Source organism: Euprymna scolopes, chromosome 45 (genome assembly GCF_053919585.1).
Source record: "Euprymna scolopes isolate OS-2025 chromosome 45, ASM5391958v1, whole genome shotgun sequence".
Taxonomy (NCBI): domain Eukaryota; kingdom Metazoa; phylum Mollusca; class Cephalopoda; order Sepiida; family Sepiolidae; genus Euprymna; species Euprymna scolopes.
This window is the reverse complement of record NC_136526.1, coordinates 56,144,857-56,167,597: the sequence shown is the minus strand read 5'-3', so window position 1 is coordinate 56,167,597 and position 22,741 is coordinate 56,144,857. Positions and strand designations below refer to the sequence as shown.

At 34.0% G+C, this 22,741-nt stretch overlaps 1 protein-coding gene across 1 annotated transcript in view; it reads left to right on the top strand.

Annotated features, from left to right (window-relative positions):
- Nucleotides 1-9,771, top strand: part of LOC145269196 (uncharacterized) — an 86,136-nt gene extending 76,365 nt beyond the window's left edge. Inside the window, exon 5 of the mRNA XM_080124812.1 lies at nt 4,584-9,771. Coding sequence (XP_079980938.1) covers nt 4,584-6,057 — 1,474 coding nt within the window. The 3' untranslated portion in view covers nt 6,058-9,771. The remainder of the gene's footprint in view (nt 1-4,583) is intronic.
- Nucleotides 9,772-22,741: the final 12,970 nt, after the last annotated feature.

Below are 22,741 nucleotides of genomic sequence, written 5' to 3'. Positions count from 1 at the left end.
AAATTTGAAAACTTTGAAGTGTTGGATATAATGATGAATCATTTTTATTTACTTTTTTTTCTTGTAAATCTGATATTTCGCTAATAAATAGCCTCATCAGGGTAGACCCCGGTCCATGAATATTTTTTTTTTCTTTTTCTTCATTTTGGTGTTATGGCAAAGAGAAGAGAAATGTACGTACTGTCCCGGTGAGTCCACGTGTGTTATGCTCCAGTTTCGAGTGGGATTGAAAGTAAAAGATGTTCACACACTTTTTGGTCTTCAAAAAGTGTGTGACCATCTTTTACTACATATTTTTTCATAAGTTTTGGTTTCGGTTTCGATTTAAGCTGATGCACCTAAATCATATGGATATATATACATATGTTTTTGAAATCACAACTTTATAATGTATAAAAATCGATAGAACATTATAATAATATATACGAAATCTGCAAGAATTAAAATATATTGAAGCATACCTTATACAATGCTTATATATATGATTTTTTGATATTTTATATTTGCATATATCTCAACCAAAATAAACAATTAATTGAACTTCTAGGCTTTTCTTGTTTCATTTTACTTTACTTAAATTTCTCAGAAAATCAAAGAGGTCCTCTCAAGGGCTAACATCAGATACATATATATTTGAATATTCAACTACAGTTCTACTTAACGTCTCAAATAGTAAAAGTGTTAATTTCCTTTTTGCAATTGAGCAGTTAAATAAGTTTTAGTAAATCTTTCTTGTAGTCTCATTTTACTGTACTTGAAGTTATCAAAAATCAAGGGGGGGGTCCCTTCTTAGAGGTTAACACTTAGTCTCTATATCAGATACACATCCCTTTCTCTTCCCTGCAACCTCTTTCTCACAGAAGAGACATTGTGAGTTTGTCTCTGCTTTATCGTTATTTTCATGGCAAGTGCTCGACTGAGCTCCAATCTATAGTCCCCCACCACCAAACTTTCACAAGAAACACTCGTCTAGCTGAAAACACTATCAATAATTTCCCCCACACTTTATCTGTGTCTAAACCTAAATGTAGATTCCATGAACAAAGCTTCTTTATAAGAATTGCACGCCTGTGGAACTGTCTCCCATTTTCCTGCTTTCCAGCTGACTACAATATGGTTGTTTCAAGTCTAACATAAACAAATTCTTTATGAGCCATTCCACTTGTTAACAAATTTACCAAATTTCCATTACTAATGCTTACTATCTGGCAACAATTGAAATAGATGGCTCTCGTCTTGGGGAGGCTCCATGTTTTGACAAACGCCTGGGTTTGACCTTTACTCCTGATCTGAAATGGAACACGTACATCAAGTCTGTTGCTAAGGATGCTGGGAAAATGGTGGGATCCTTCTACTGCTCTAGAAGATATCTCACTACTGATGCAATTCTCTATATAAAAGCCAAATATGGAGTACTGCTGCCACATCTGGACAGGAGCTGCTAAAAGCAGCCTATCCTGCCTTGACAGAGTACAAAATAGACTTAGTGGGGGATGGTCTTTTATCTCCCATGCAGCCTCTTTCCCACAGAAGAGACGTTGCAAGCCTGTCTTTGTTTTATCGTTATTTTCATGGCACGTGCTCATCTGAGCTCGAATCTCTGGTCCCCCTTCGCCAATCCTTCATGAAAAACACCCGTCTAGCTGAAACTACTGTCATTAATTTTCCCCACTCTTTATCTGTGCCTAAATCAAAACGTAGATTCCATGAACATAGCTGCTTTATCAGAAGTGCACAACTGTGGAACTCTCTTCCGTTTGCCTGTTTTCCACTTGACTACAACTTGGATGTCTTCAAGTCCAACATAAACAAGTTCCTGACAAACCGCCCCCTTAAGTAAGACACTCTATCAAATCTCCAATACTAATGATTACTACAATACTATCTCATTGATTACTGTATACACAATAACCCTTATCCCCAAGTGGCTTCTGGGCCTTGATAAGTGGTGACCCCATAAAAAAAAAGCAAAAAAAACCTGGAACCGTAGAGATTCAACATCTCTATCCACTGTGCCACGGGCCCTGAAGCACACACACACACACACACACACACACACACACACGAAGTGTACATTCACATACATTTTCATTACTTTGCAAAAGAAATAAAATAACAAAAAGGGAGGATTTCTCATCAAATACTAGTGACAAATTTGATCCCATTTATTTGTAATTGTTTACTGATTTGTATTATAAATAATTATAAAGAAAAAATGTATCTACAAATATTTAATGAGAGAGATATAAACAAAATCATATATGTGGTTCATTCCAAAGAATTATTGTTAACATTTATAATCTGAATACAAATTAGGGAATGTGGTTTGTGTGTATATGGTGTCATCTAGAGCTCCAATATTTTCTTTGTTTAATATTATAATTTGTGATATTCTTTTGGGGGGTAATAATAAAATCGTAATTTTAAACAAAATTAAAAAGGGATCTGAGTTTTTTCTAATATTGTCAGTAGTGGTTTTTAGTTTTTAAAAATTTATTATTATTCATTTATTTTACTTTTATTTAGATTATTTTAGTAATTCAACATTGAGTTGATGAAAAAGTACTTTTTTTCAAGTAAATATTTTTTAAAGATATATTATCCTTAAATATAATAAATAAGAATGTCCATATACTGTTTTTTTAATATATTTCTTTACTTTTATGAATGAATTGCATGCTTTTGTTTTTTGCAAATAAATGTATTTATTTAGATATTTTAAACATGGACACATTTTCACAAAAAATAAATTTTTAACAGTTCCAAAAAATCTGAATACTTCAAATTTAAAACGGCATAAATAATACGAATCAAGTAGATAATATTATTGAAATTATTTTGACCTATTTTTTTGAAAAAAGATTATCTAAACTTATTTATGTGAAAGGATTACATTCATATGAGTAAATAAACGGATATTCTTATTCATTATATTAATACTTCCACTGAGCAATGCTGGTACACGAGTCCTGCTAGTTTATTGTATTTAAAGTCAATGCTGAAAAGAAACAAACAATAACTCAGAACTGTTACAAACTGAGTGTTATTTAGTATTACCATATGGTGAGTGTGCTGAACATATCACACAATATGCAATTTTTAAGGACTGACTTTATCAACCAACACACAGCAGTTATTTACTTGTAATCTGCTGAATTCTGCCATCTTTTTTTATTCTAAATAGAAATCGGTGACAAGGAACTAATTTGCTGAGAAATCAATGTATGGAAGGTCACTGAATGGTTATCAGTCAGATTTCTCATTAAATAAGGAATTTGGGGTTTGTATTACAATACACATATATTCGAAGAAGTTGTCAAAAAACAAATATATAACAAATAAATGTTATCAAAAGCAAGATAAATTACTTTTCTACATAACTGGATAGTTTATTAGTGTTTTTATTTAATGTAACATGTTTATTCAGCTCGAAAAACATACATTGTTTACCGATGTATTTGAAAATTCAAAATGGCACTGGACTCTTTGTTGAACATGGTAAGTTTAGGAAAATGAGTTAAAACTAAAGAAAATACTGTGAGAAACTCACTTAATATATGTTACCGTAACATAGGCTGACATATGTTCGGTGGGTTTTTAACAGTATTTTGTATATTTTTTAGTTTTAAATAATTTTCCCAAACTTACCATGTTCAGCAGGGAGTCCCCCGCCATTTGCAAATTTCAAATACATTAGTAAATATTGTATGTTTTTGAGCTGAATAAATATGTTACATTAAATAAAAACAATAAAAGTTTGGTAGAAAAGTAACTTATCTTTCCTTTGATAACATTTATTTGTTATATATTTGTTTTTTGACAACTTTTTCAAATCTGTCTGTATAGTAATACAAACCCGGAATTAGTAAAACCATATCTGAAGTATTTTATCTTTATTCATTACTAGCAGGCCATCTGGCATTGCCTGGTTGTAAAATATGCTTAAATCTGATACTTTAATTTATTCAGATTCCATATTTATTTTTATAGAACCAATTTTCTATTGATTGTTATATTGTACTCGATATATAATATATTTCAAAAATAAAAAAAACAATATGACTTGGGTACCATTAGCTAGAATCGAAACCAAAATATTTAGCACTCTAGCCTTAGTTAAAACCATTTGAGTTACTGTCAACACTGATTAAAAATAGTAAAAATTGTACCAACTTTAACATATAAATGTATGTTGCTGAATGTGTATAAGAGCACTTTAAGTCGACTTACTCCTGCCAAGTTCCAATTTTTTCTAATTTTGACCCCTTAACAGCTATTTTACCTATAAAAGAATGGTCCACAAGAAATACAATCATTTCAGCTACCTTATGCCATTTTGTGATTTTGCGTCTTGGAGGAGATGCACTATGAAAAAATGAAGACAGGCTGACATAGTGAATTTTATACATTAGACTGTTTTCTGTTTCATAATTTTCGTTTACTGTTTCATCATTGTTTATTATTATTTATTTCATGAACTAACATCTTTTCTTTATTCGCAGGGACAATGTTTCATGATTAAATGAGGACATAAAAATACAAGCAGAGACACTTAAGTATTTCGTCTGGAGTAGAAAGTAAAAAATGGAGGAAGACACTGAAGAAAAGCCTCATGTTTGTGAAACGTGTGGTTCACTGTTTTCGAAGGCGTCATCTTTACAAATCCACAGGCAAACTCACAATAGTGGAAAACCCTTTTCTTGTGATCTGTGTGATTCAGCGTTTTCTGAAAAATCCCATTTAAAAAGACACATAGAAACACACGTTGGCGACAAACGTTATTCTTGTGAAGTGTGTGGCACTTCGTTTTCACAGCCATCAAAGTTAGAAATCCACATCCGAACGCACACGGGCGAGAAGTCGTGGGTTTGTGAAGAATGTGGGGCTTCATTTTCCACAAAATATGCTCTAAAGGTTCACATGCCGAAACATACTGGAGAGAAATCGTTTGTTTGCAACATGTGCGGCATGTCTTTTTTAGATCGATACCATCTTACAATACACAAGCAAGAACACACTGGGGGGAAACCTTATTCTTGCGACATTTGCAGCCTCGCATTTGCAGAGAAATCAAAGCTGAAAAGACATATTAAAACACACACTGGGGATAAGGCTTACCCTTGTGAGCTTTGCGAATCTGCGTTTTTCGAAAGATCCGATTTAAAGATACATATGCGGATTCATACTGGAGAGAAACCATACGGCTGTGAAGTTTGTGATTCTTCGTTTTCAAGGACGTCTGACTTGAAGAAACACATGAGAACCCACACCGGAGAGAAGCCTTTCAGCTGCGAAGTGTGTGGCTCTGCTTTTTCTGATTCGTCACACGTCAAAGTTCATATGAGAACTCACACTGGCGAGAAGCCATTTATTTGTGAAGTATGTGGCTCAACTTTTTCAAGAAAAGGCGGCTTGACTGTACACATGCAGAAACACACCGGGCAGCGACCTTTCCCTTGCGAGGTCTGCCCATCTGCATTTTCAGATGCGTCGCACCTAAAACTTCACATGAGGACCCACACTGGAGAGAGACCTTTCTCCTGCGAAATCTGCCTTTCAGCATTCTCCGAACGATCGACGTTAAAAATACACATGAGACGACACACTGGAGAGAAACCTTTTTGCTGCGAAACCTGTGGCTTGGCTTTTACGACGCGGTCAGGATTAAAAGTCCACACACGCAAACACACTGGAGAAAAGCCGTATTCGTGCCATGTCTGCGAGTCATCGTTCTCTGACATCTACCACCTGAAGATACACATGGAGACCCACACGGGAGGGAAACCTTTTTCTTGTGAAATTTGCGGCTTGGGGTTTTCGATCACGTCCAGCCTAAAGAAACACATGCTGCGGCACTCTGGCGAGAAGCCTTATGCATGTGACGAATGCGGTACTTCTTATCTGACGGCGTATCAACTGAAAGTTCACATGCGAATACACACTGGAGAAAAACCTTACTCTTGCAACGAGTGTGCTTCATCATTTGCTACAAAATATCAGTTAAATATTCACGTGCGAAAACATGAGTTAGAATCTGAAAAAGATCTTTTAGTTTGAATATATGAGATAGCGGGTAAATGTCTGGCATCTGGTAGGATGAACCCATCCCTAATTTGAACAAAATAAGAACATTATAAAAAAAAAGGAATAGGTTTTATGAGGAAAAACTGACCCAAGGGTCCTTGACCTCACTGCTGATTGGTGAAATCATCTAACTTTCTTGCTGCTTGCTGAGTCAGGGGCCATTTCTCAAGCAAACTTAATATGCAACAAGAGACGATAAAAGGAATTACACAAGGTTTACTTGGTCTTTTCTTTTAACCCCCCAACAGACAAACTCCAAAAATTTCTTTCTGGGGAAACAACAAAAACTCTACCAGTTACTTCCAGACGCACCTGGACTTAATATAACACACACACTTGAATGTCTACTAGACATTATCCTCGAGTGTCTAAAGTCTCTCTGTACACGGGTTTGTCAAGACAACCTGGCATGAGCATAATATTGACTACAAGTAAACCCTCTCTCTCTCTATATATATATATATCTTTCTTTTTTTTTTACAAAGGAATCACCACTTATCAAAACCCAGAGGCCACCTTGGCATGAGAATAATATTGACTGCAAGTAAACCCTCTCTCTCTCTCTCTATATATATATATATCTTTTTTTTTTACAAAGGAATCACCACTTATCAAGGTCCAGAGGCCACTCGAGGATAAGAGTTAAAGAGTGTACAGTGGTCAAAAGGACAATATAGTAATCATTAGAAATGTAAATTTGGTAAATTAGATTACTTAAGGGGAATGGCTCGTCAAGAACTTGTTTACATTGGACTTGAAGACGGCCATATTATAGTCAGCTGGAAAGCAGGTAAACAGAAGAGTGTTCCACAGGTGTGCAATTCTTAGAAAGAAGCTTTGTTCATGGAATCTACTTTTAGGTTTATGCAAAGATAATGAGTCGGGGAAATTATTGATAGGGTTTACAGCCAAACGGGTGTTTCTCATGAATGTTTGACGAGGGGGGGATCATAGATTGTTGCTCAGACGAGCACTTGCCCTGAAAATAACGATAAAACAGAGACTCTTCTGTGAGAAAGAGGTTGCAGGGAAGAGAAAAGAGCGTCCCCCATTAGCCTACAAACTCTATTCTGAACTCTGTCATGGTAGGATATGGTCTTCCTAGCAGCTTCTGCTCAGATGTGACAGCAATACTCCATCCTTGGACGTACCTGGCTCTTATATGGGTAGAGAATTGCATCAGCAGGTAGATATCTATTGGAGCGATAGAAGGATCCCATCATTTTTCCAGCGACCTTGGCAACGGATTTGGTTGGTTGGTTGTTTTGTTTTACGGCATATCAACCCTTTTCAGGTTATTTAATGCTGAATCTGGTGATTTTGAAGAACAATTTTTTAATATAGTATATTTGCTTTTTAAGTCGTATTCTATTTAACCCATAGTTGGGACCCTAACAGGTGCTACCACTCCGGGTCAGAGTGGACCTGGGAGTAATGGCAATTAAAGGGTGGCTCCACACTCCCTAAGGCCTGCAAGCTGGGGCCTCACGATCGGATATAGTTTAAGGTCATATCCAGGACCAGCAACGGATTTGATGTACATATTCCATTTTAGATCAGGAGTAAAGGTCCTGCCCAGAAGCTTGTCAAAATATTTAAAATGATATAGTATTAACAGCCCAAATAAGATTTTCTTATCATGGCTATTCAACACAGGCTTCTGTGAGAAATGGTGCACCTTCTTTAATTGATGTTAACTCAAGTAGCAGCACAAAGCTAGATACTCCACCAGAGTAGATGAATCCAGTAAGACTAAGAGACTACAAGAAAGGTATACTATCACATTTAAATGGTAAATTTGGAGAGATTAAAATTATGTAGGATATGACTGCTAGATACTATTCTTGAGTGTTTATGGTCTCTTTGTATAGGTGTTTATCAGAACAACCTGACATGAGGATACTTTTCATTATAAGTAATGGCTCAAATAAGTAAATCCTGATTCAAAATCACATAATATTCTGGGTCCAGATAAGATCTCAGTATGGCTAACCAATACTGGCTTTTAAGAGGAAATGATGCATCTTCTCCAAGTTATGTTACCTCAAGTACCAGCACATTGCTGGATACTCCACCAGACTAGATGAATTCTCATCTGGAATCCAGTAAGACTAAGGAACAATAAGAAAGGTATACTATAACATATTTAAATGGTCAATTCAGGAGAGAGAGATAATGTTACTAACTTCTTTACAATCTTAGGCAAAAGAGAACATTCATGGAATATTCAAATATCTGTATATCAAGAAATGTAGGGTGATGTAACTATAAATAAAAACGAAGTCAGAGTATAAAGAACGAAAGAGAAGCCAGCCGACACATTTCTGAGGTTTCTCAAACAACTACACCCACTTTCTCTTGTCATTCTATCACTGTAAAATAAATAAAACTTTGTTGATTTAACAAGTCGTTTTTTTTTAATTACAAAACCATGGTTATCAATGCGTATATTCTATGGCATGCATTTTTTAAAGTGGGAACGATAAATTATTGTGTTCTCAACTTTTTTAATAACTCAGTGTTTGAGAGGTAAGGAAAAACGTTGATGGAATAATCGTATATCTATGTATCTTACATAGAAATCGATTGTTAGGCCCAGGAAGGGGAGCTGACACTTGATTTCTGAGAAATGGTACTGAAACCTTTGTGAAATTTATGGTTAATTATTTAAAAAAAAACCCAAAAAAAACTTACAAAAAAACATGCAAATAGACACCGTTTTGTAACATGTGGCTCGGAACAAAATTTATTCTTGTTTTGTTTACAAAAATACAGACGTTGTCAAGTGTCTTTGATTGAGCACGAGTGTTTCATAATTTTACCTTTTTTAGAACAATTCTATCTCTTAACACCTGCAAACTTTGATTCATTATGAATATGTCACTTAATCGTAAGATGTCCCAATAAAAAACATTACAACGTTCTTCTGGTGAATTTGTATATAAATGTTCAATAGAAAAATTGTACATATAATAATTTTAGTATTTTCCTTTTTACATTTTGTACATTTGTTTTTGCTTTTCATACATCAAGCATGTGACCGTCATTTCACATTTACCAAATAATTGCAAAACTATTCACATACTTTTTCTATTTACTTCCCATCAAGAAAGCTTAAATTTCTCATTTGCAAATCTTGTTGGTGCCAGTATTTTTCTTAATTGAACATTGAAAATGAATGATATAGTTCCAATTTTCATTTTATCTTAACGGGTTTCTCTTAAACACATATTTAGACTAGTATTGTGTTTGTGAATTCGTTTCGCAACTACGGCAGTTGATTAACACTTCTAAAGCCTGAATTGGTTTCACAACTACGGCAGTTGATTAACGCACATGTCGAACTTCTAATCACACTGATGCAGTTGGTACACACTTTCCTCGATCTTCTGAACATACTCCTTTTATTGTCCAAGCATTCGTCATCAGCCAATCAGCGGCCAGAAAAACAGTCACGTGAGGCCTGACGTCATTGCTCAATAATCTTACAAAAACGACAGCCGCCATTTTTAATTTCTGCCCTCCCTGTGATCCTCCTAGCAGGTAAGACAACACACGCAGACACGTGGTTGCTTTCTTCCTTCATTCTGTTCGACTTTACAACTTATTACAAGAAGAAATTAGAAAAAATTATTAGAGTGATTTGTCAAAATTGTTAAATTATTAAATTCCTATATAAACACTGTGCATCGATTAATTAAGGTTGGTGAATATATTTAAATTTATCTTGTTTCAAAATGAGCAATGTTTTTGTATGGACTATGATAATATAACTTGTGTGTGCCACATGGTAACAGGTTATGAGTCAGAGTTAAATAAAAAAAAAAGTTTCATTAAATTTTATATTTGAAATATATATATCTTTACTATTACATAAAAGTCACTGTGTGAGTTCCTTCCTTATATGTTCTGAAACGGCTGAGCCTATCTTTTGCAAATTTTACACAAAGCTAATTTATCTGTCTGGCAGTGTTCTTAGATATGTTTTGTACAGAAATTCATCGGATGTGTACCAAAAATCGAAACATATACAACATTTAAATTTATGCAGATTTTGTATATATCATTATAGAGCCAATTCTTTATACATTACTAGCAGGCCACCTGGCATTACCTGGTCGTAAAATATGCATATTATATTTTTATGACAATATGGTGTCATGAATGCATGCACCTTGCTGCATATTGTGGTGAGAGGGGTCGTTTGACCAGACGGGATGGGGTGGAGGAGTGCAGAGAAATGCAAAACCTTAGCTAGGAAAACAAGGCCAACTGCTGATATGTCATTATGGGCCTGTTAAAGGCAAAGCAGATGGTATATTGTCTCAAAAATGGAGACAGATTTGGAATTATCTACGATATGTCAAAAGAGATGGTCGTATTAGAAGTGACATTAGATGATAAAGGACCACACACACAATGCTGCGCAAAGACAAACCCCTGGGGACTGCCAATAGATATCAGTGTGAGCAACCACCCCCACTTCCCAGGAAAGGGAGAGAGAGTGGTGTTGAGTGAACAAGACGAAGGGTAAGCTCTGAGAGAAAGAAAGGGTGTTTGTAACCACTCTCTGAAGGAGAGGTGTAGAAAAGGGAGTGGATTTAGAAAAAAGAATTCTACAAAGAGTAGAATCGTAGCCAGCAAACTGAACGGCTGGGCTGGTCAAACGCTCCCGATTTGGGGGCCCTCGGGCCTGATGTTATGTTAACTAGCCTGTGTTAATGGAAAATCTGTGACTTTACTTGTCTGGTCTTACATCGTTCACTGCTATAGTCAGTTACCTCAATTTAGACAGTAGTTTTTATGAAGTAATGAAATTAAATAGTTGTTATTGTTATAAACCAGAGTTCTGCTTGTGGTAAGGATTCTTCATTTTGCACCAAGCCGCAAGGTCCAGCAGAGTGATTGATGAACCCGGAGACTAACTACACAGAATAGGAGACGATTCGGTCAAGAGGCAAAGTGCCTCACCATGAAAACACAGCGGGTGAAGACGATCAACATGCCAACTTGTGACGGGACAACGTACGATCGAAAGAACACCTGTCATATCGGGTGCAGTCCAACAAGGTTAGAGACACCCGGTGTGGTTGGAGCAGTATCGGTCCCTGTTATATTTTAATTCATCCAGAAACTGAGACGTGTGCATGTAAGTATTATGTTTTTTCTAAACAGTTCATTTCTTGTAAGTAAAAAAAAAAAAAACCCCAGCTGAGATCCCTAACCTAAAGACAGTGAGTCGAGTATGATAACCACTGGACCAGCTTGACATGAATTTTATAGAGTGATTCCAAACCAACTCATACTTAACATAAGATAGGTGCCTACACAGTTATGAAACGGTTGAAAACATAAAAATCTGGTGGCCTCACCCCAAGTACAATTTTTTTAATTTTTCTCCATTAGCAATACTTTGTTCTGGATAAAAATTGATTAAAAAGTTTTCCACATCTGAATACTCTATATACAAAATTTCAAGTCTGTAGATAAAAAATTCGTTGAGTATATAGGTTAAGAAGTGTCTTCACACACACATTCTCACTTTTATAGATATATAGATTATGTTATACCCAATATATATTAGTGGCTTCCTGGCATGGCCCAGTCATAAAATAAGCTTAAATATGATAATGTAACTCATACAAATTTCATATTTATTATTATAGAGCCATATTTTTATTATTATTATATTGTACCCAATATATAGTAGTGGTCGCACGACATGGTCTGGTCATTAAATATGCTTCAATACTAACTTTTATTGTATTCAGTATATAGTAGTAGCTGCCCAGTGTTGCCTGATCATAAAACATGCTTAAATATGATATTGTACCTATTTACTATGCCTCCCCACAGGACAGAGTTAGACACCAGGGTCGTTTTTTAACGTGGAGAAAAGGTACAAAAATAAAAATTGGCTTCAGTCGTGAAGGATTTCTCCTCCACTGAAAGAGAACAAGAAATAGAAGTGCAGCATCTGGAGAACAGATACTACACTTTGATCTTGTCCCGATTGTAATTCATACAGATTTTGTATATATTATTATAGAGCCAGATCTCTATTATTATATTTTACTCCAGATATAATTGATTTTAAAAGTTTAAGGAAAAAATCGTGGGGACCATCACCTAGAATCGAAACCAAAACTTATAGCTCTCCAGCATTATCGATTATAATCTGAGCTAAGACCATATGTATATCAAAACTTGAAAATAACGCTGTGTAGAAGTAACATGTTTAGTCAACTTCTTTTGGCCAAGTTTCACTTTTTTATAATGTTGTCTCCTTAGCAGCTATTTTTACCGGCTAGAAACAAATTGAATTTGTTCCACCAGTCTAAACCCTTATATATCAAATTGCAAGTCTGAAAACCCAAAATTGACAGAATAGTTGAGTAATATTAATGTGTGTATGTGTGTGTGTGTATGTGTGTGTATGTGTGTGTGTGTGTGTGTGTAATGGTTGTATCAATTGGTTTCCTAGATTAAATCCAATGAAACTCACGTGATTATTAAAGAGTGCTCAATGCAGGACAGAGCAGGTATATAGTCCGTTTATTATACAAACATTATTGGTTACATATGTGCATACATGTTTCAGTGGATTCCCAATTCAAGGATAACACCTTATCAGACCCCCCCCCCCAAAAAAAAAAACGATATAAAACAAGAGTCAAAATTACAAATGTAATTTATCAAAATTACATTTGTAATTTTAACTCTCATTTCAATATCGATTATTTTTTGGTCTGATGGAGTGTTATCTTTGAATTGGAATTTTGCTGAAACATACATGCACATATGTAACCAATAATAATAATGTTTATACATTTTGAGCATCGACATTCATTTTGCACGTATGTTAGCATAAAATAATCATCATTTCTGGCCCATAATAATTCTTTATATATGTTAACTAAATTGTTTCCCACTAACTTAAGTTCGATTGGCAACGTCGTAAAACCGTGCGTAATCGCTTAAAAAAGTATACACTCTCCCCTAAATAAACGCACATAATTTATTTCTAATAGAAATTTTTTTTTTTTTTTTTTTTTTTTTTTTTGTTAAAGTACCTTAACACACTAGAATGTTTTGGGAAAATACATTTATTTTACGTTAAATTTGTGTGTGAAATAGCTGATTACTTGTAAATTACTAAATAAATCGTTTTTTTTAATTTTTTTTTATGAGTGTTTATAGGTAATGTTTTGTGTTTAATTTTTAACAGTTACACGGTACATGTATTTACTGTATTCTCAAGAAATTGTCGTTGTTTTTTCTTCTATTTTCATTGTAGGCCAATCGCAATTATAACTTTTTGTTGCAAAAAGAAAAATTCAATTCACTATTGTTTAGGCCATTGCATGTAAACAATCTAAAAAACAGTTTTGCATATAAATTTAACATGAAATGATCACCTCTTTCGAACCAGTGTTTAAAGAACAGGTGACAGATTTTGTTTGTTTTTAATTTTGGCCGTGTTAATGTTCCTCTTGGTCAAAAGTCATAAAAGAAACGACCCCTTCCTACTACTAACCCTAAGTCCGGGTGATAATACAAAAAATAAAGCGACTTGTGGTTTTATGATTTTGCCGATTGGGCTTTGGGGTCAGTCGTCAGTGGTGAAAAAAAAATTAGTTAACTGTTTTAAAACAATTACAATGGCCCGGAAACGGGTGATCATTTTACGTTAAATTTATGGAAATTGGGCAACAGAAAAAAGGTAACAGAAGAAAGGGCAACTGAAAAACAGCCATTTATTTTGGGCCAACTTGGAAAAAAAAGGCAATTATTGAATAAATATCGATTGAAAATAAATTTTAGAACAGTTCTTGTGGGAGATATGGTTTTAAGAAGAGGGCGCCCACCACCCGCACCATTCACTCCAATTTAAAAAATATTAATATACTAATCGTTTTGTTTTGGTTTCTTGAACTCGGGAATTTTTCTGTTGAACTCGAGAGTCTGCACAGAAATTTGGTCAGAGGTTACATCGATTGAAACGTTAACAAAGTGTAGTATCTGTTCTGGTGAACAAGTGCTGCTACACTTCACCTATTCTCTCCTCGTTCAATGAAGGAGAAATCCTTCTAGACTGAGGCAATTTTAATTTTTGTTCCGACCCAGAGTGCCCCTTTTTAGAACTGGATATTCCCCAGATTAAAAAAAAACTAAAAAAAACGACCTTTTGTCTAACTTTATCCTCTTGGCCTTAGGATCAAGATCAAAGTGTAGTATTTGTTCTTCAAATGTTGTACTTCAATTTCTTGTTCTCTGTCAGTGGAGGAGAAATCCTTCACGACTGACACAATTTTAATTTTTGTTCCTTTTCTCCGCATTAAAAAACGAGCCTGGTGTCTAACATGTAAATAGGAACAGTAGTTGAAACATTAGCATAACTTATAAAAATCGATTTTATTTGGTTTTAAAGAACCCTTAATATTTTAATATATTTTTTTAAATATAATTTTTGGGGAAGAGTAGCCACTTTTTAAAAATCGATATTTATTCAATAATTGTCCTAATTTTCTAAGCGATACTAACTCTCCATCCTAAATTCTAAAATAATTTTGTTTTTAGTGGGTTCACAAATATCGCCCCAAAAAGTAGATTATCATTGGGAGGGGAGGGGAGGTTACTTTCAAATGTAGATATTTTATCCAAGACTTTGATAAATTTAATGTGAGATATTAATGTATATTTAAAACATTAACAATTTCAGAGGACACGGTGGTGTGGTCAGACAAAACAGCTCCAAGAAAATAAAATTTGCCAAATCGTTTGAAATCTTTTAACCGTGAACTCTCTGAGAAGCGTCATTTGGTAAGTTGATGCAGAAAAATACCTGAACATTTGAGTGAGCTTCAGACTTTATTTTCGAAATGACTACAATATATTAGGTACAATATAATAATCGATAGAATTTTGGCTCTATAATAGTAAATGCAAAATCTGCATAGATTAAAATATAATATTTAAGCATATTTTACGACCGGGCAATGGCGATTTTGTCTAGGTGTGTGCAAAACGGTCTCTACAAAATTACTCTGCCAATTTTTGGTCTACAGATTGGAAATTTGACATATGGTCTATTTAAACACGTGGAATGAAAACCAAAATAAACGGATGTTTAAGTTTTTTTTTACTATATAAAATCTAATTTATAAAACTCACTGTCTGATGTCTCCATATTTCAAACTCTATCTCTCCTGAAATGAAAAGTCGCAGAGCATTGCTAAGGGCCTCAAATGATTGGATTTTTTAAGGACCTTTTTTTTTTAAGGGGTACAAAAACAGATTAAAATGGGGGAAAAATCATTATACATTTTGTACATTCATAATTTATTTTATTTATTTATCTTTAATCAGTTCATATACATGTCACGTTGGTGCAATGATAACGTCACCAGCTTAAATGAGACTAGTGGCAGATGCACAAGGCCAGATGTGGCAACACTTATCCATGCAAGGGCGAATCATGTTTTTTATAAAGAGATATCATGCTCTCTGGTGTGTTCTATTTTCTAGCATGATAAAAGGTGCCCACATTCTTTGCAGCAGCCTTGGCAATGTTTCTATATATTTGTTCCAATTCATGTTGCTTGTTTATATTAAGCTGAACAGTCTGGGTGTTCTTTGTCATGGCAAGCATAGGTTTATCAAATTACGTGATTTTTGGAACATTTCATCTTCGTTCCATAGGTTAAGAAGGATGAACAAGAAAAATGATTATGAAAATAAAAATGGAATTATTTTATTTATCAAATATAAAAGAACAAAAAATGAATACATGTGTTTGCATGTGGCTTTCAAATATTCAAACAAAGTAAAGAATAAAAATGAATACATGTTAGTATATGTGGTTTTCAAATGTTCAAACAACAAAGTAAATAATAAAAATGAATACATGTTAGTATATATGGCTTTCAAATATTCAAACAACGAAGTAAATAATAAAAATGAATACATGTTAGTATATGTGGCTTTCAAATGTTCAAACGAGGAATAAAATAAAATTAAATACATGTTAGCATGTGGTGTTCAAATATTACAAACAAGGAACAAAAAAAAGAAGAAAAATGAATACCTGTTAGTATGTGGTATATATAAAATAATGAATTAATAAGAAAGAATAAAAAAATGAATACCTGTTAGTATGTGATGTATATTAAACAATGAATTAAAAAAAAGAATAAAAAAAATGAATACTTGTTAGTATGTGATGTATATTAAACAATGAATAAAAAAAAAAGAATAAAAAAATGAATACCTGTTAGTATGTGGTGTATATTAAATGATGAATTAAAAAAAAAGAATAACAAATGAATACCTGTTAGTATGTGATGTATATTAAACGATGAATTAAAAAAAAAGAATAAAAAAATGAATACTTGTTAGTATGTGATGTATATTAAACAATGAATTAAAAAAAAAAGAATAAAAAATGAATACCTGTTAGTATGTGATGTATATTAAACGATGAATTAAAAAAGAATAAAAAAATGAATACCTGTTAGTATGTGATGTATATTAAATGATGAATTAAAAAAAAAGAATAAAAAAATGAATACCTGTTAGTATGTGATGTATATTAAATGATGAATTAAAAAAAAAGAATAAAAAAATGAATACCTGTTAGTATGTGATGTATATTAAATGATGAATTAAAAAAAAAGAAAAAAATGAATACCTGTTAGTATGTGATGTATATTAAATGATGAATTAAAAAAAAAGAATAAAAAAATGAATACCTGTTAGTATGTGATGTATATTAAATGATGAATTAAAAAAAAAGAATAAAAAAATGAATACCTGTTAGTATGTGATGTATATTAAACGATGAATTAAAAAAAAGAATAAAAAAATGAACACATGTTAGTATGTGGTGTTCAATAATTGAAACAAGGAATTAGAAAAACAATAAAAATAAACACCTATCAGCAAGGAATTAAAGAATAAAAATAAAGGTGATTTTTTTTCAATGTTAATTCAGGTTCATTATTGTACCTATTTACTATGCCTCCCCACGGGACAGAGTTAGACACCAGGGTCGTTTTTTAACGTGGAGAAAAGGTACAAAAATAAAAAAATTGTCTCAGTCGTGAAGGACTGATCCTCCACCGAAAGAGAACAAGAAATGGAAGTGCAGCATCTGAAGTCAGATACTACACTTTGATCTTGACCAAAAGGCCAAGTATTGTAGTGAAAATCGAAAAATGAAATTTTAAATTTCAAGTGAAACCAAAGGTATCTATTGAATTGTCATGTCACAGTAATGAACATATCCACAAATTATGAAAAACGATAAGGTAGAAAATTAATTAATGAAAGCAGTTTTAGAAGAAAATTAATTAAATTTTTGTTTTATTAGCCTGAGATTTTCTACTTTTCAGAAAATATTTACCCCCCCCCCTCTTTTTTTACAATTAGAACTTATGAAAATTCAGTAACTTGGAATTCAATATTTCGATTTTTTAATTTCGCTGCAATAATGAAGAACTGTTAATAATGCGGAAAATCATTCACGCACTTCACGTGAATAAAGTTTTTTTTCTTTTTGATGCATTTTACTACAATCGAAGTTCTCAGAAATCAAGAGACCCATTCTTGGGGCTAACATTTAATTGCCATACAAGAGATGCGAAGTTGCAACAGTTTGTAAGAAAATTGGTTTCAATACAAACAATTCACAATCAGATCTTTCACCTGTTTGTATTTTTATTGTAAAATTTGTTGAAGTACATAACTATGTTTTCTCTTCATTCCATATTTGGACATGGGGTTCGCTGAAAAGCCTAACTTTTTTTTTTCTTCCTTGGAAGATTGTAATGTTGAATATGGGGCAGCCAACATTCTCCTGCTTTTTATTGAAACCAACCGAGAGCTCTTTTTAGTATCTTTGAGTTGAGGAAATTATTGATAGTGGTTTCAGTAGACAAGTGTTTTTCATGACAATCAGAAGAGGTGGGACCATAGATTGCAGCTCAGACGAGCACTTGTCATGAAAATAAAGATCATTCAACATTATGGGGTTTGGTGTGTCTTTTTAAATATCATTCAACATTATGGGTATCGTCAGTGTTGTAGAACCTGAATTTATTGCTATTGCATCTTCTTGAAGGCATTCGTCATGAGGCCCTGGTCTTGTGCAGTCAATATCAACTTCAACGTCCTTTGGTCATAATGAAGGGATCCTCTTTTGGGCCTGTTCAGGGAACCATGACATGTCTTTTTTAAAGACCATTTAACTTTTTTAATTTTCTTTCTTTGAAGATTGTACCCATTTACTATGTCTGTCCACGGGACAGAGTTAGACACCAGGGTTGTTTTTTAACGTGAAGAAAAGGTACAAAAATAAAAAATTGTATCAGTCGTGAAGGACTGCTCTTCTACCAAAAGAGAACAATAAATGAAAGTGCAGCATCTGAAGAACAGATACTACACTTTGAAGATTGTAATGCTGGGTATGTTGCAGCGAAACCAACTGCCAACATTGCCCTGCTTTTAATTGAAACCAACCGAGAGCTCATTTTAGTATCCTTGCTGTTCCCTTAAGAGCAATTGTCTGGATCTCTTTTGAACTTGGTTCACCAGGAATATTAGTTAGGTAAAACTTCAGGTTTTTCTTCATAAGTCCTGTAGCAACTATGATAAGTGGTATAATTGATATCTCCCTAAGATTTCAGTTTCTTTTCATATCATACGAGACCTTTTTACAGAGTCTTCATACATGATGTTTAAAGTATACTTTGTAAATTTTGAAAATAAAATTTTATTTTCATTTCTGTTCAGGTAATTTTCTTTTTGCTACTTTGGCATCTTATTTAGACTTTGAAAACATTTATTTTGAATATGATGAGTTACTTAAAGAGTGTAGCATCCTTGTGTCAGCATATCTTGACAAATCACTGTTGTCCAAGACCAAAGACACCCAATGATGGTGTCCAGTAAGCATTCAGACTCCATCCTCGATTATAAGTTTCAAGCATGATTTCTTTTGAATTTTGAACAGAATTTGAAAAAAATAAGTTTTGTCCGCCCTGAAGCCTAAATGACAGTTCAGTACCTATCAGGTTGAACCCTGTCCAGAAGCTAGAGACAAGCAGCAGATGCATCAGCCCAGATATGACAGCAGTACTCCATACATTGGCGAATGATGACCTTTTAGAGGTACAGGATACTTTCAGGCGTAAGTAGTTTTCTAGCACAGTAGAGGGAGCCAACCTTCCTTGCAGCAGCCTTGGCAATGCTCTCAATGTATCTATTCCAGTTCATATTCCCTGTAAACATTAGGCCGAGGAGTTTAAAAGAAGTACTTTCAGGCAATGTGTTCTTGGCCATTGCTATTAGTGGTATACATATATATATATATATGTGTGTGTGTGTACCATCGAAAAAGAAGAGAAAGCAGAAATGGAAAGCAAACGATTCAAAGATATGCCAAGCACGGGGTGATGTCCAAAGTGGATTAATGTGAGTTGAGTGTGAGCTTCTATATTTGGAAATGTATTTTGCACTTGCAGTTTAGATAAAAACAGTCTAAAAATGCTAAGGTTCTATTTTTCATATTGGGGCACCAAAGAATTGCTTTTGAGCCAAATAGATCTTTCATCTGTTTGTGTTTGTTATCATGGAAATATAGATATACACTGTTTTCCATTCTTGACCCCTAAAAAACATAGATACTCGAGTTTTCTATTTAATTCTTCTTTACTTCACAAATGTTGAGTTTTTTAGGAACATTAATTTCCCTCTATTAGTAGATATGGAATTTTTTCTCATTTCAATTTACTTCAATCAAAAAAACCTACAGCAAAATATTACAACTACTATAACAGGTTTGTGCATGGCGCAAACACACAGACACAAATTGTAAAAGAGACAGTAGAAAAGTTATCGCCTCTCATTGACCTTGTCTTCTGCAGAGGGTGCTACTAATTTCCTATTTTTCCTCTCTCTCTCCACTTGTTTTTTTTCCTTCTTTTTTCAACTTGATGCGATCGTGATTGCACGTGATATCGCATTACTCCAAAAGATGCACACAAAGAAAAAACTTCTGCCTGTACGCATGAATATATTTGAAGATAACTTGATTTCTCCATAAACATAAATGAATGGTCAAGAATTATGCCTGTTCACACTTGTACACATACACACACACAACAATCTAGAATCATGCCTGACCACAGGTACACACACACACACTCATGTCATTTTTCCATTGTCCATAAAAAAATGTATTATTTGTAAGTATATAACTCGGTATTTTGTTGTCTCATTTTTATGTCGGAGTTGAGAACACATTTATCCTCTACAAGCATTGCATCTAACACTTGATCTTTATATAAATCAATTATGCCATTGTATATCTTTCTTGTGACATCTGGTTCTTACTGGATTCCAGGGCAAGAATTCCTCTAGTCTCATGTTATAATTACTCTAGACAACATATGTTATAGAAGGTGTATTATTAGAGTAGGTGCATCATTTCTTATATGCTGACGCCTAAAAGAAAGTGCACATTTGTCACGTTTTCAAAAAGCACAAATTAAAGCAAAATTGAATGTAACTGTTTAAACAACCAGTACCTCATTTGATTTGCCTTTTATTTCTCTATAATTTTACCTGTTCATATTTGACTTTTAATTGAAGTATCTTAGTGTTGACGTCAATTTAAAAATTAACTTCAAATCGAGGACAAAAGAAACTCTGCAGCAACAAATGAGCTTTAAACAAGCTTAAGATTCCATCTTTTAAGCAACAAAGTATCTCTAATCGTAATCGTTGTTGATCTAGGTTATACAATGTTACATTTAGTCTTTCTCTTAGTGATTATCTGAAGCTTGTTAATTGCCATCTTTCTAGTTTATCCAATCGAAAAATCGGCTGCAGATTAAAATGTGATGGGAAAATAGTATGAAAGATTGTGCAAAAGCACCAAAACAATGGCAGTGTTCATGATGCCCCTAAATCTGGTCGTACTAGAGTTACTTCTTAGAAGGAAGACAATGCTATCAAGATCTGTAATCACAGAATCAGATTTGAAACGACTCCCCAAATCAAACAACAGTGTAATCTTGTTAAGAGTGCTCTCTTTCTGCAATTAAGAACAGGTTAAAAGACACAAGCCAATGATTACTGTAATGAACAGAAGTGGAGTCTGGACTTCATCATATACAATGAAAATCATGACTTCATATTGGTTGAAAGTGATTTTTAGGGAACAAAGCATCTCTAATCATAATTGTTGTTGTTTCAGGTTATACAATGTAACATTTAGTCTTTCTCTTAGTGATTATCTGGAGCTTGTTAATTGCCACCTTTCTGGTTTATCCAATTGAAAAATCGGCTGCAGATTAAAATGTGATGAGAAAAATCATGACTCTTCATATTGGTCGAAAGTGATTTTTAGGAACGAAAGTACATTCAATAGGCAAGGCAGTGATGGTCGACAGTAAGTCGGTCGAAGGAAGAATGAATTTAATCCTAGGTGCACAGTTTCAATGCTGCAAGCTGGAGGTTCAGTTTTGGTGTGGAGCGTTATTAGTGCTACTGGTCCAGGGCCTATAGTTTGCTTGCAAGGATGAATTAATTTGACCAAGCACATGAATCTGTGCATGAGCATTTTCTACCCTACTTTGGCCGGAATTTGGATGATTATACCATCTTAATGCATGATAATGTCTTCATTAACACATCTAGCAATGTCAAGAGATTCCTTGAAGAGCATGATATTCTGTGTTTGAATTGGCCTGCACAATCTCCAGATCTCAATCATATCGAAAACATGGCATTACATCAAGCAACAGCTACGCAATGATAAAAGTTGAAATAACTTTGGACAAAAATTAAAGAGAAGTAGGATGCCCTTTCACAGGATTATTGCCGCAGACTAATTCAAGGAATGCTCAAAAGATTGCAGGGTATCAAATTGCAGACTATTCTACTAAATATGAACTAGTTCATTGTGTTCCTAATGTATTTGTATTGCATTAATGTTCCAAAGTTACATTTAAATAACAATTTTTCATTGTGCAGAGTTTTTTGCTTCTCGATTTGAAGTGATTTTTTAAATTGACGTGAACACTAGAATACTTCAGAGTAATAAATGGCAAATTAAATGAGGTATGAATTGTTTAAACAGTCACATTCAATTTAGCTTAAATTTGCGGTTTTTGAAAAAATGACAAATGCTGGCTTTCTTTTTGGTGCCACTGTATAAGCCTCTGTGGGGTAGCCATACTAAGACGATCTTGGTTGAACTGATGATAATATGTTATTTTGAATATTTACTTGTGGGGGGAAAGTATCCTTATGCAAGGTTGACCTGATGTACCCCTTGTACCAAGAGACAACAGACATTAGTAAGGCATTGAAGCTGTGTTTTGTATACTGTATGTGTATGGTATGTTGTTTTAAATGTGTATTACTTAAAAAAATACTGAATTATCAGAAAAAGATGCACAAGTATTGAATTAATGAATATTGATGCCTCTGTTCAGTCTCAAAAGACAAAGGATACCCCCTGTAGGGGCAGCTGCACATGTAATTGTGAGGCAAGGGTTGCGCAATCCCAACCACACCTATTCTGAATCAGCACTGCTTGAGTCCAGTGGCAAGGAAAAGTCCAAACTGGAAACAATGCCGAGATAAGCGG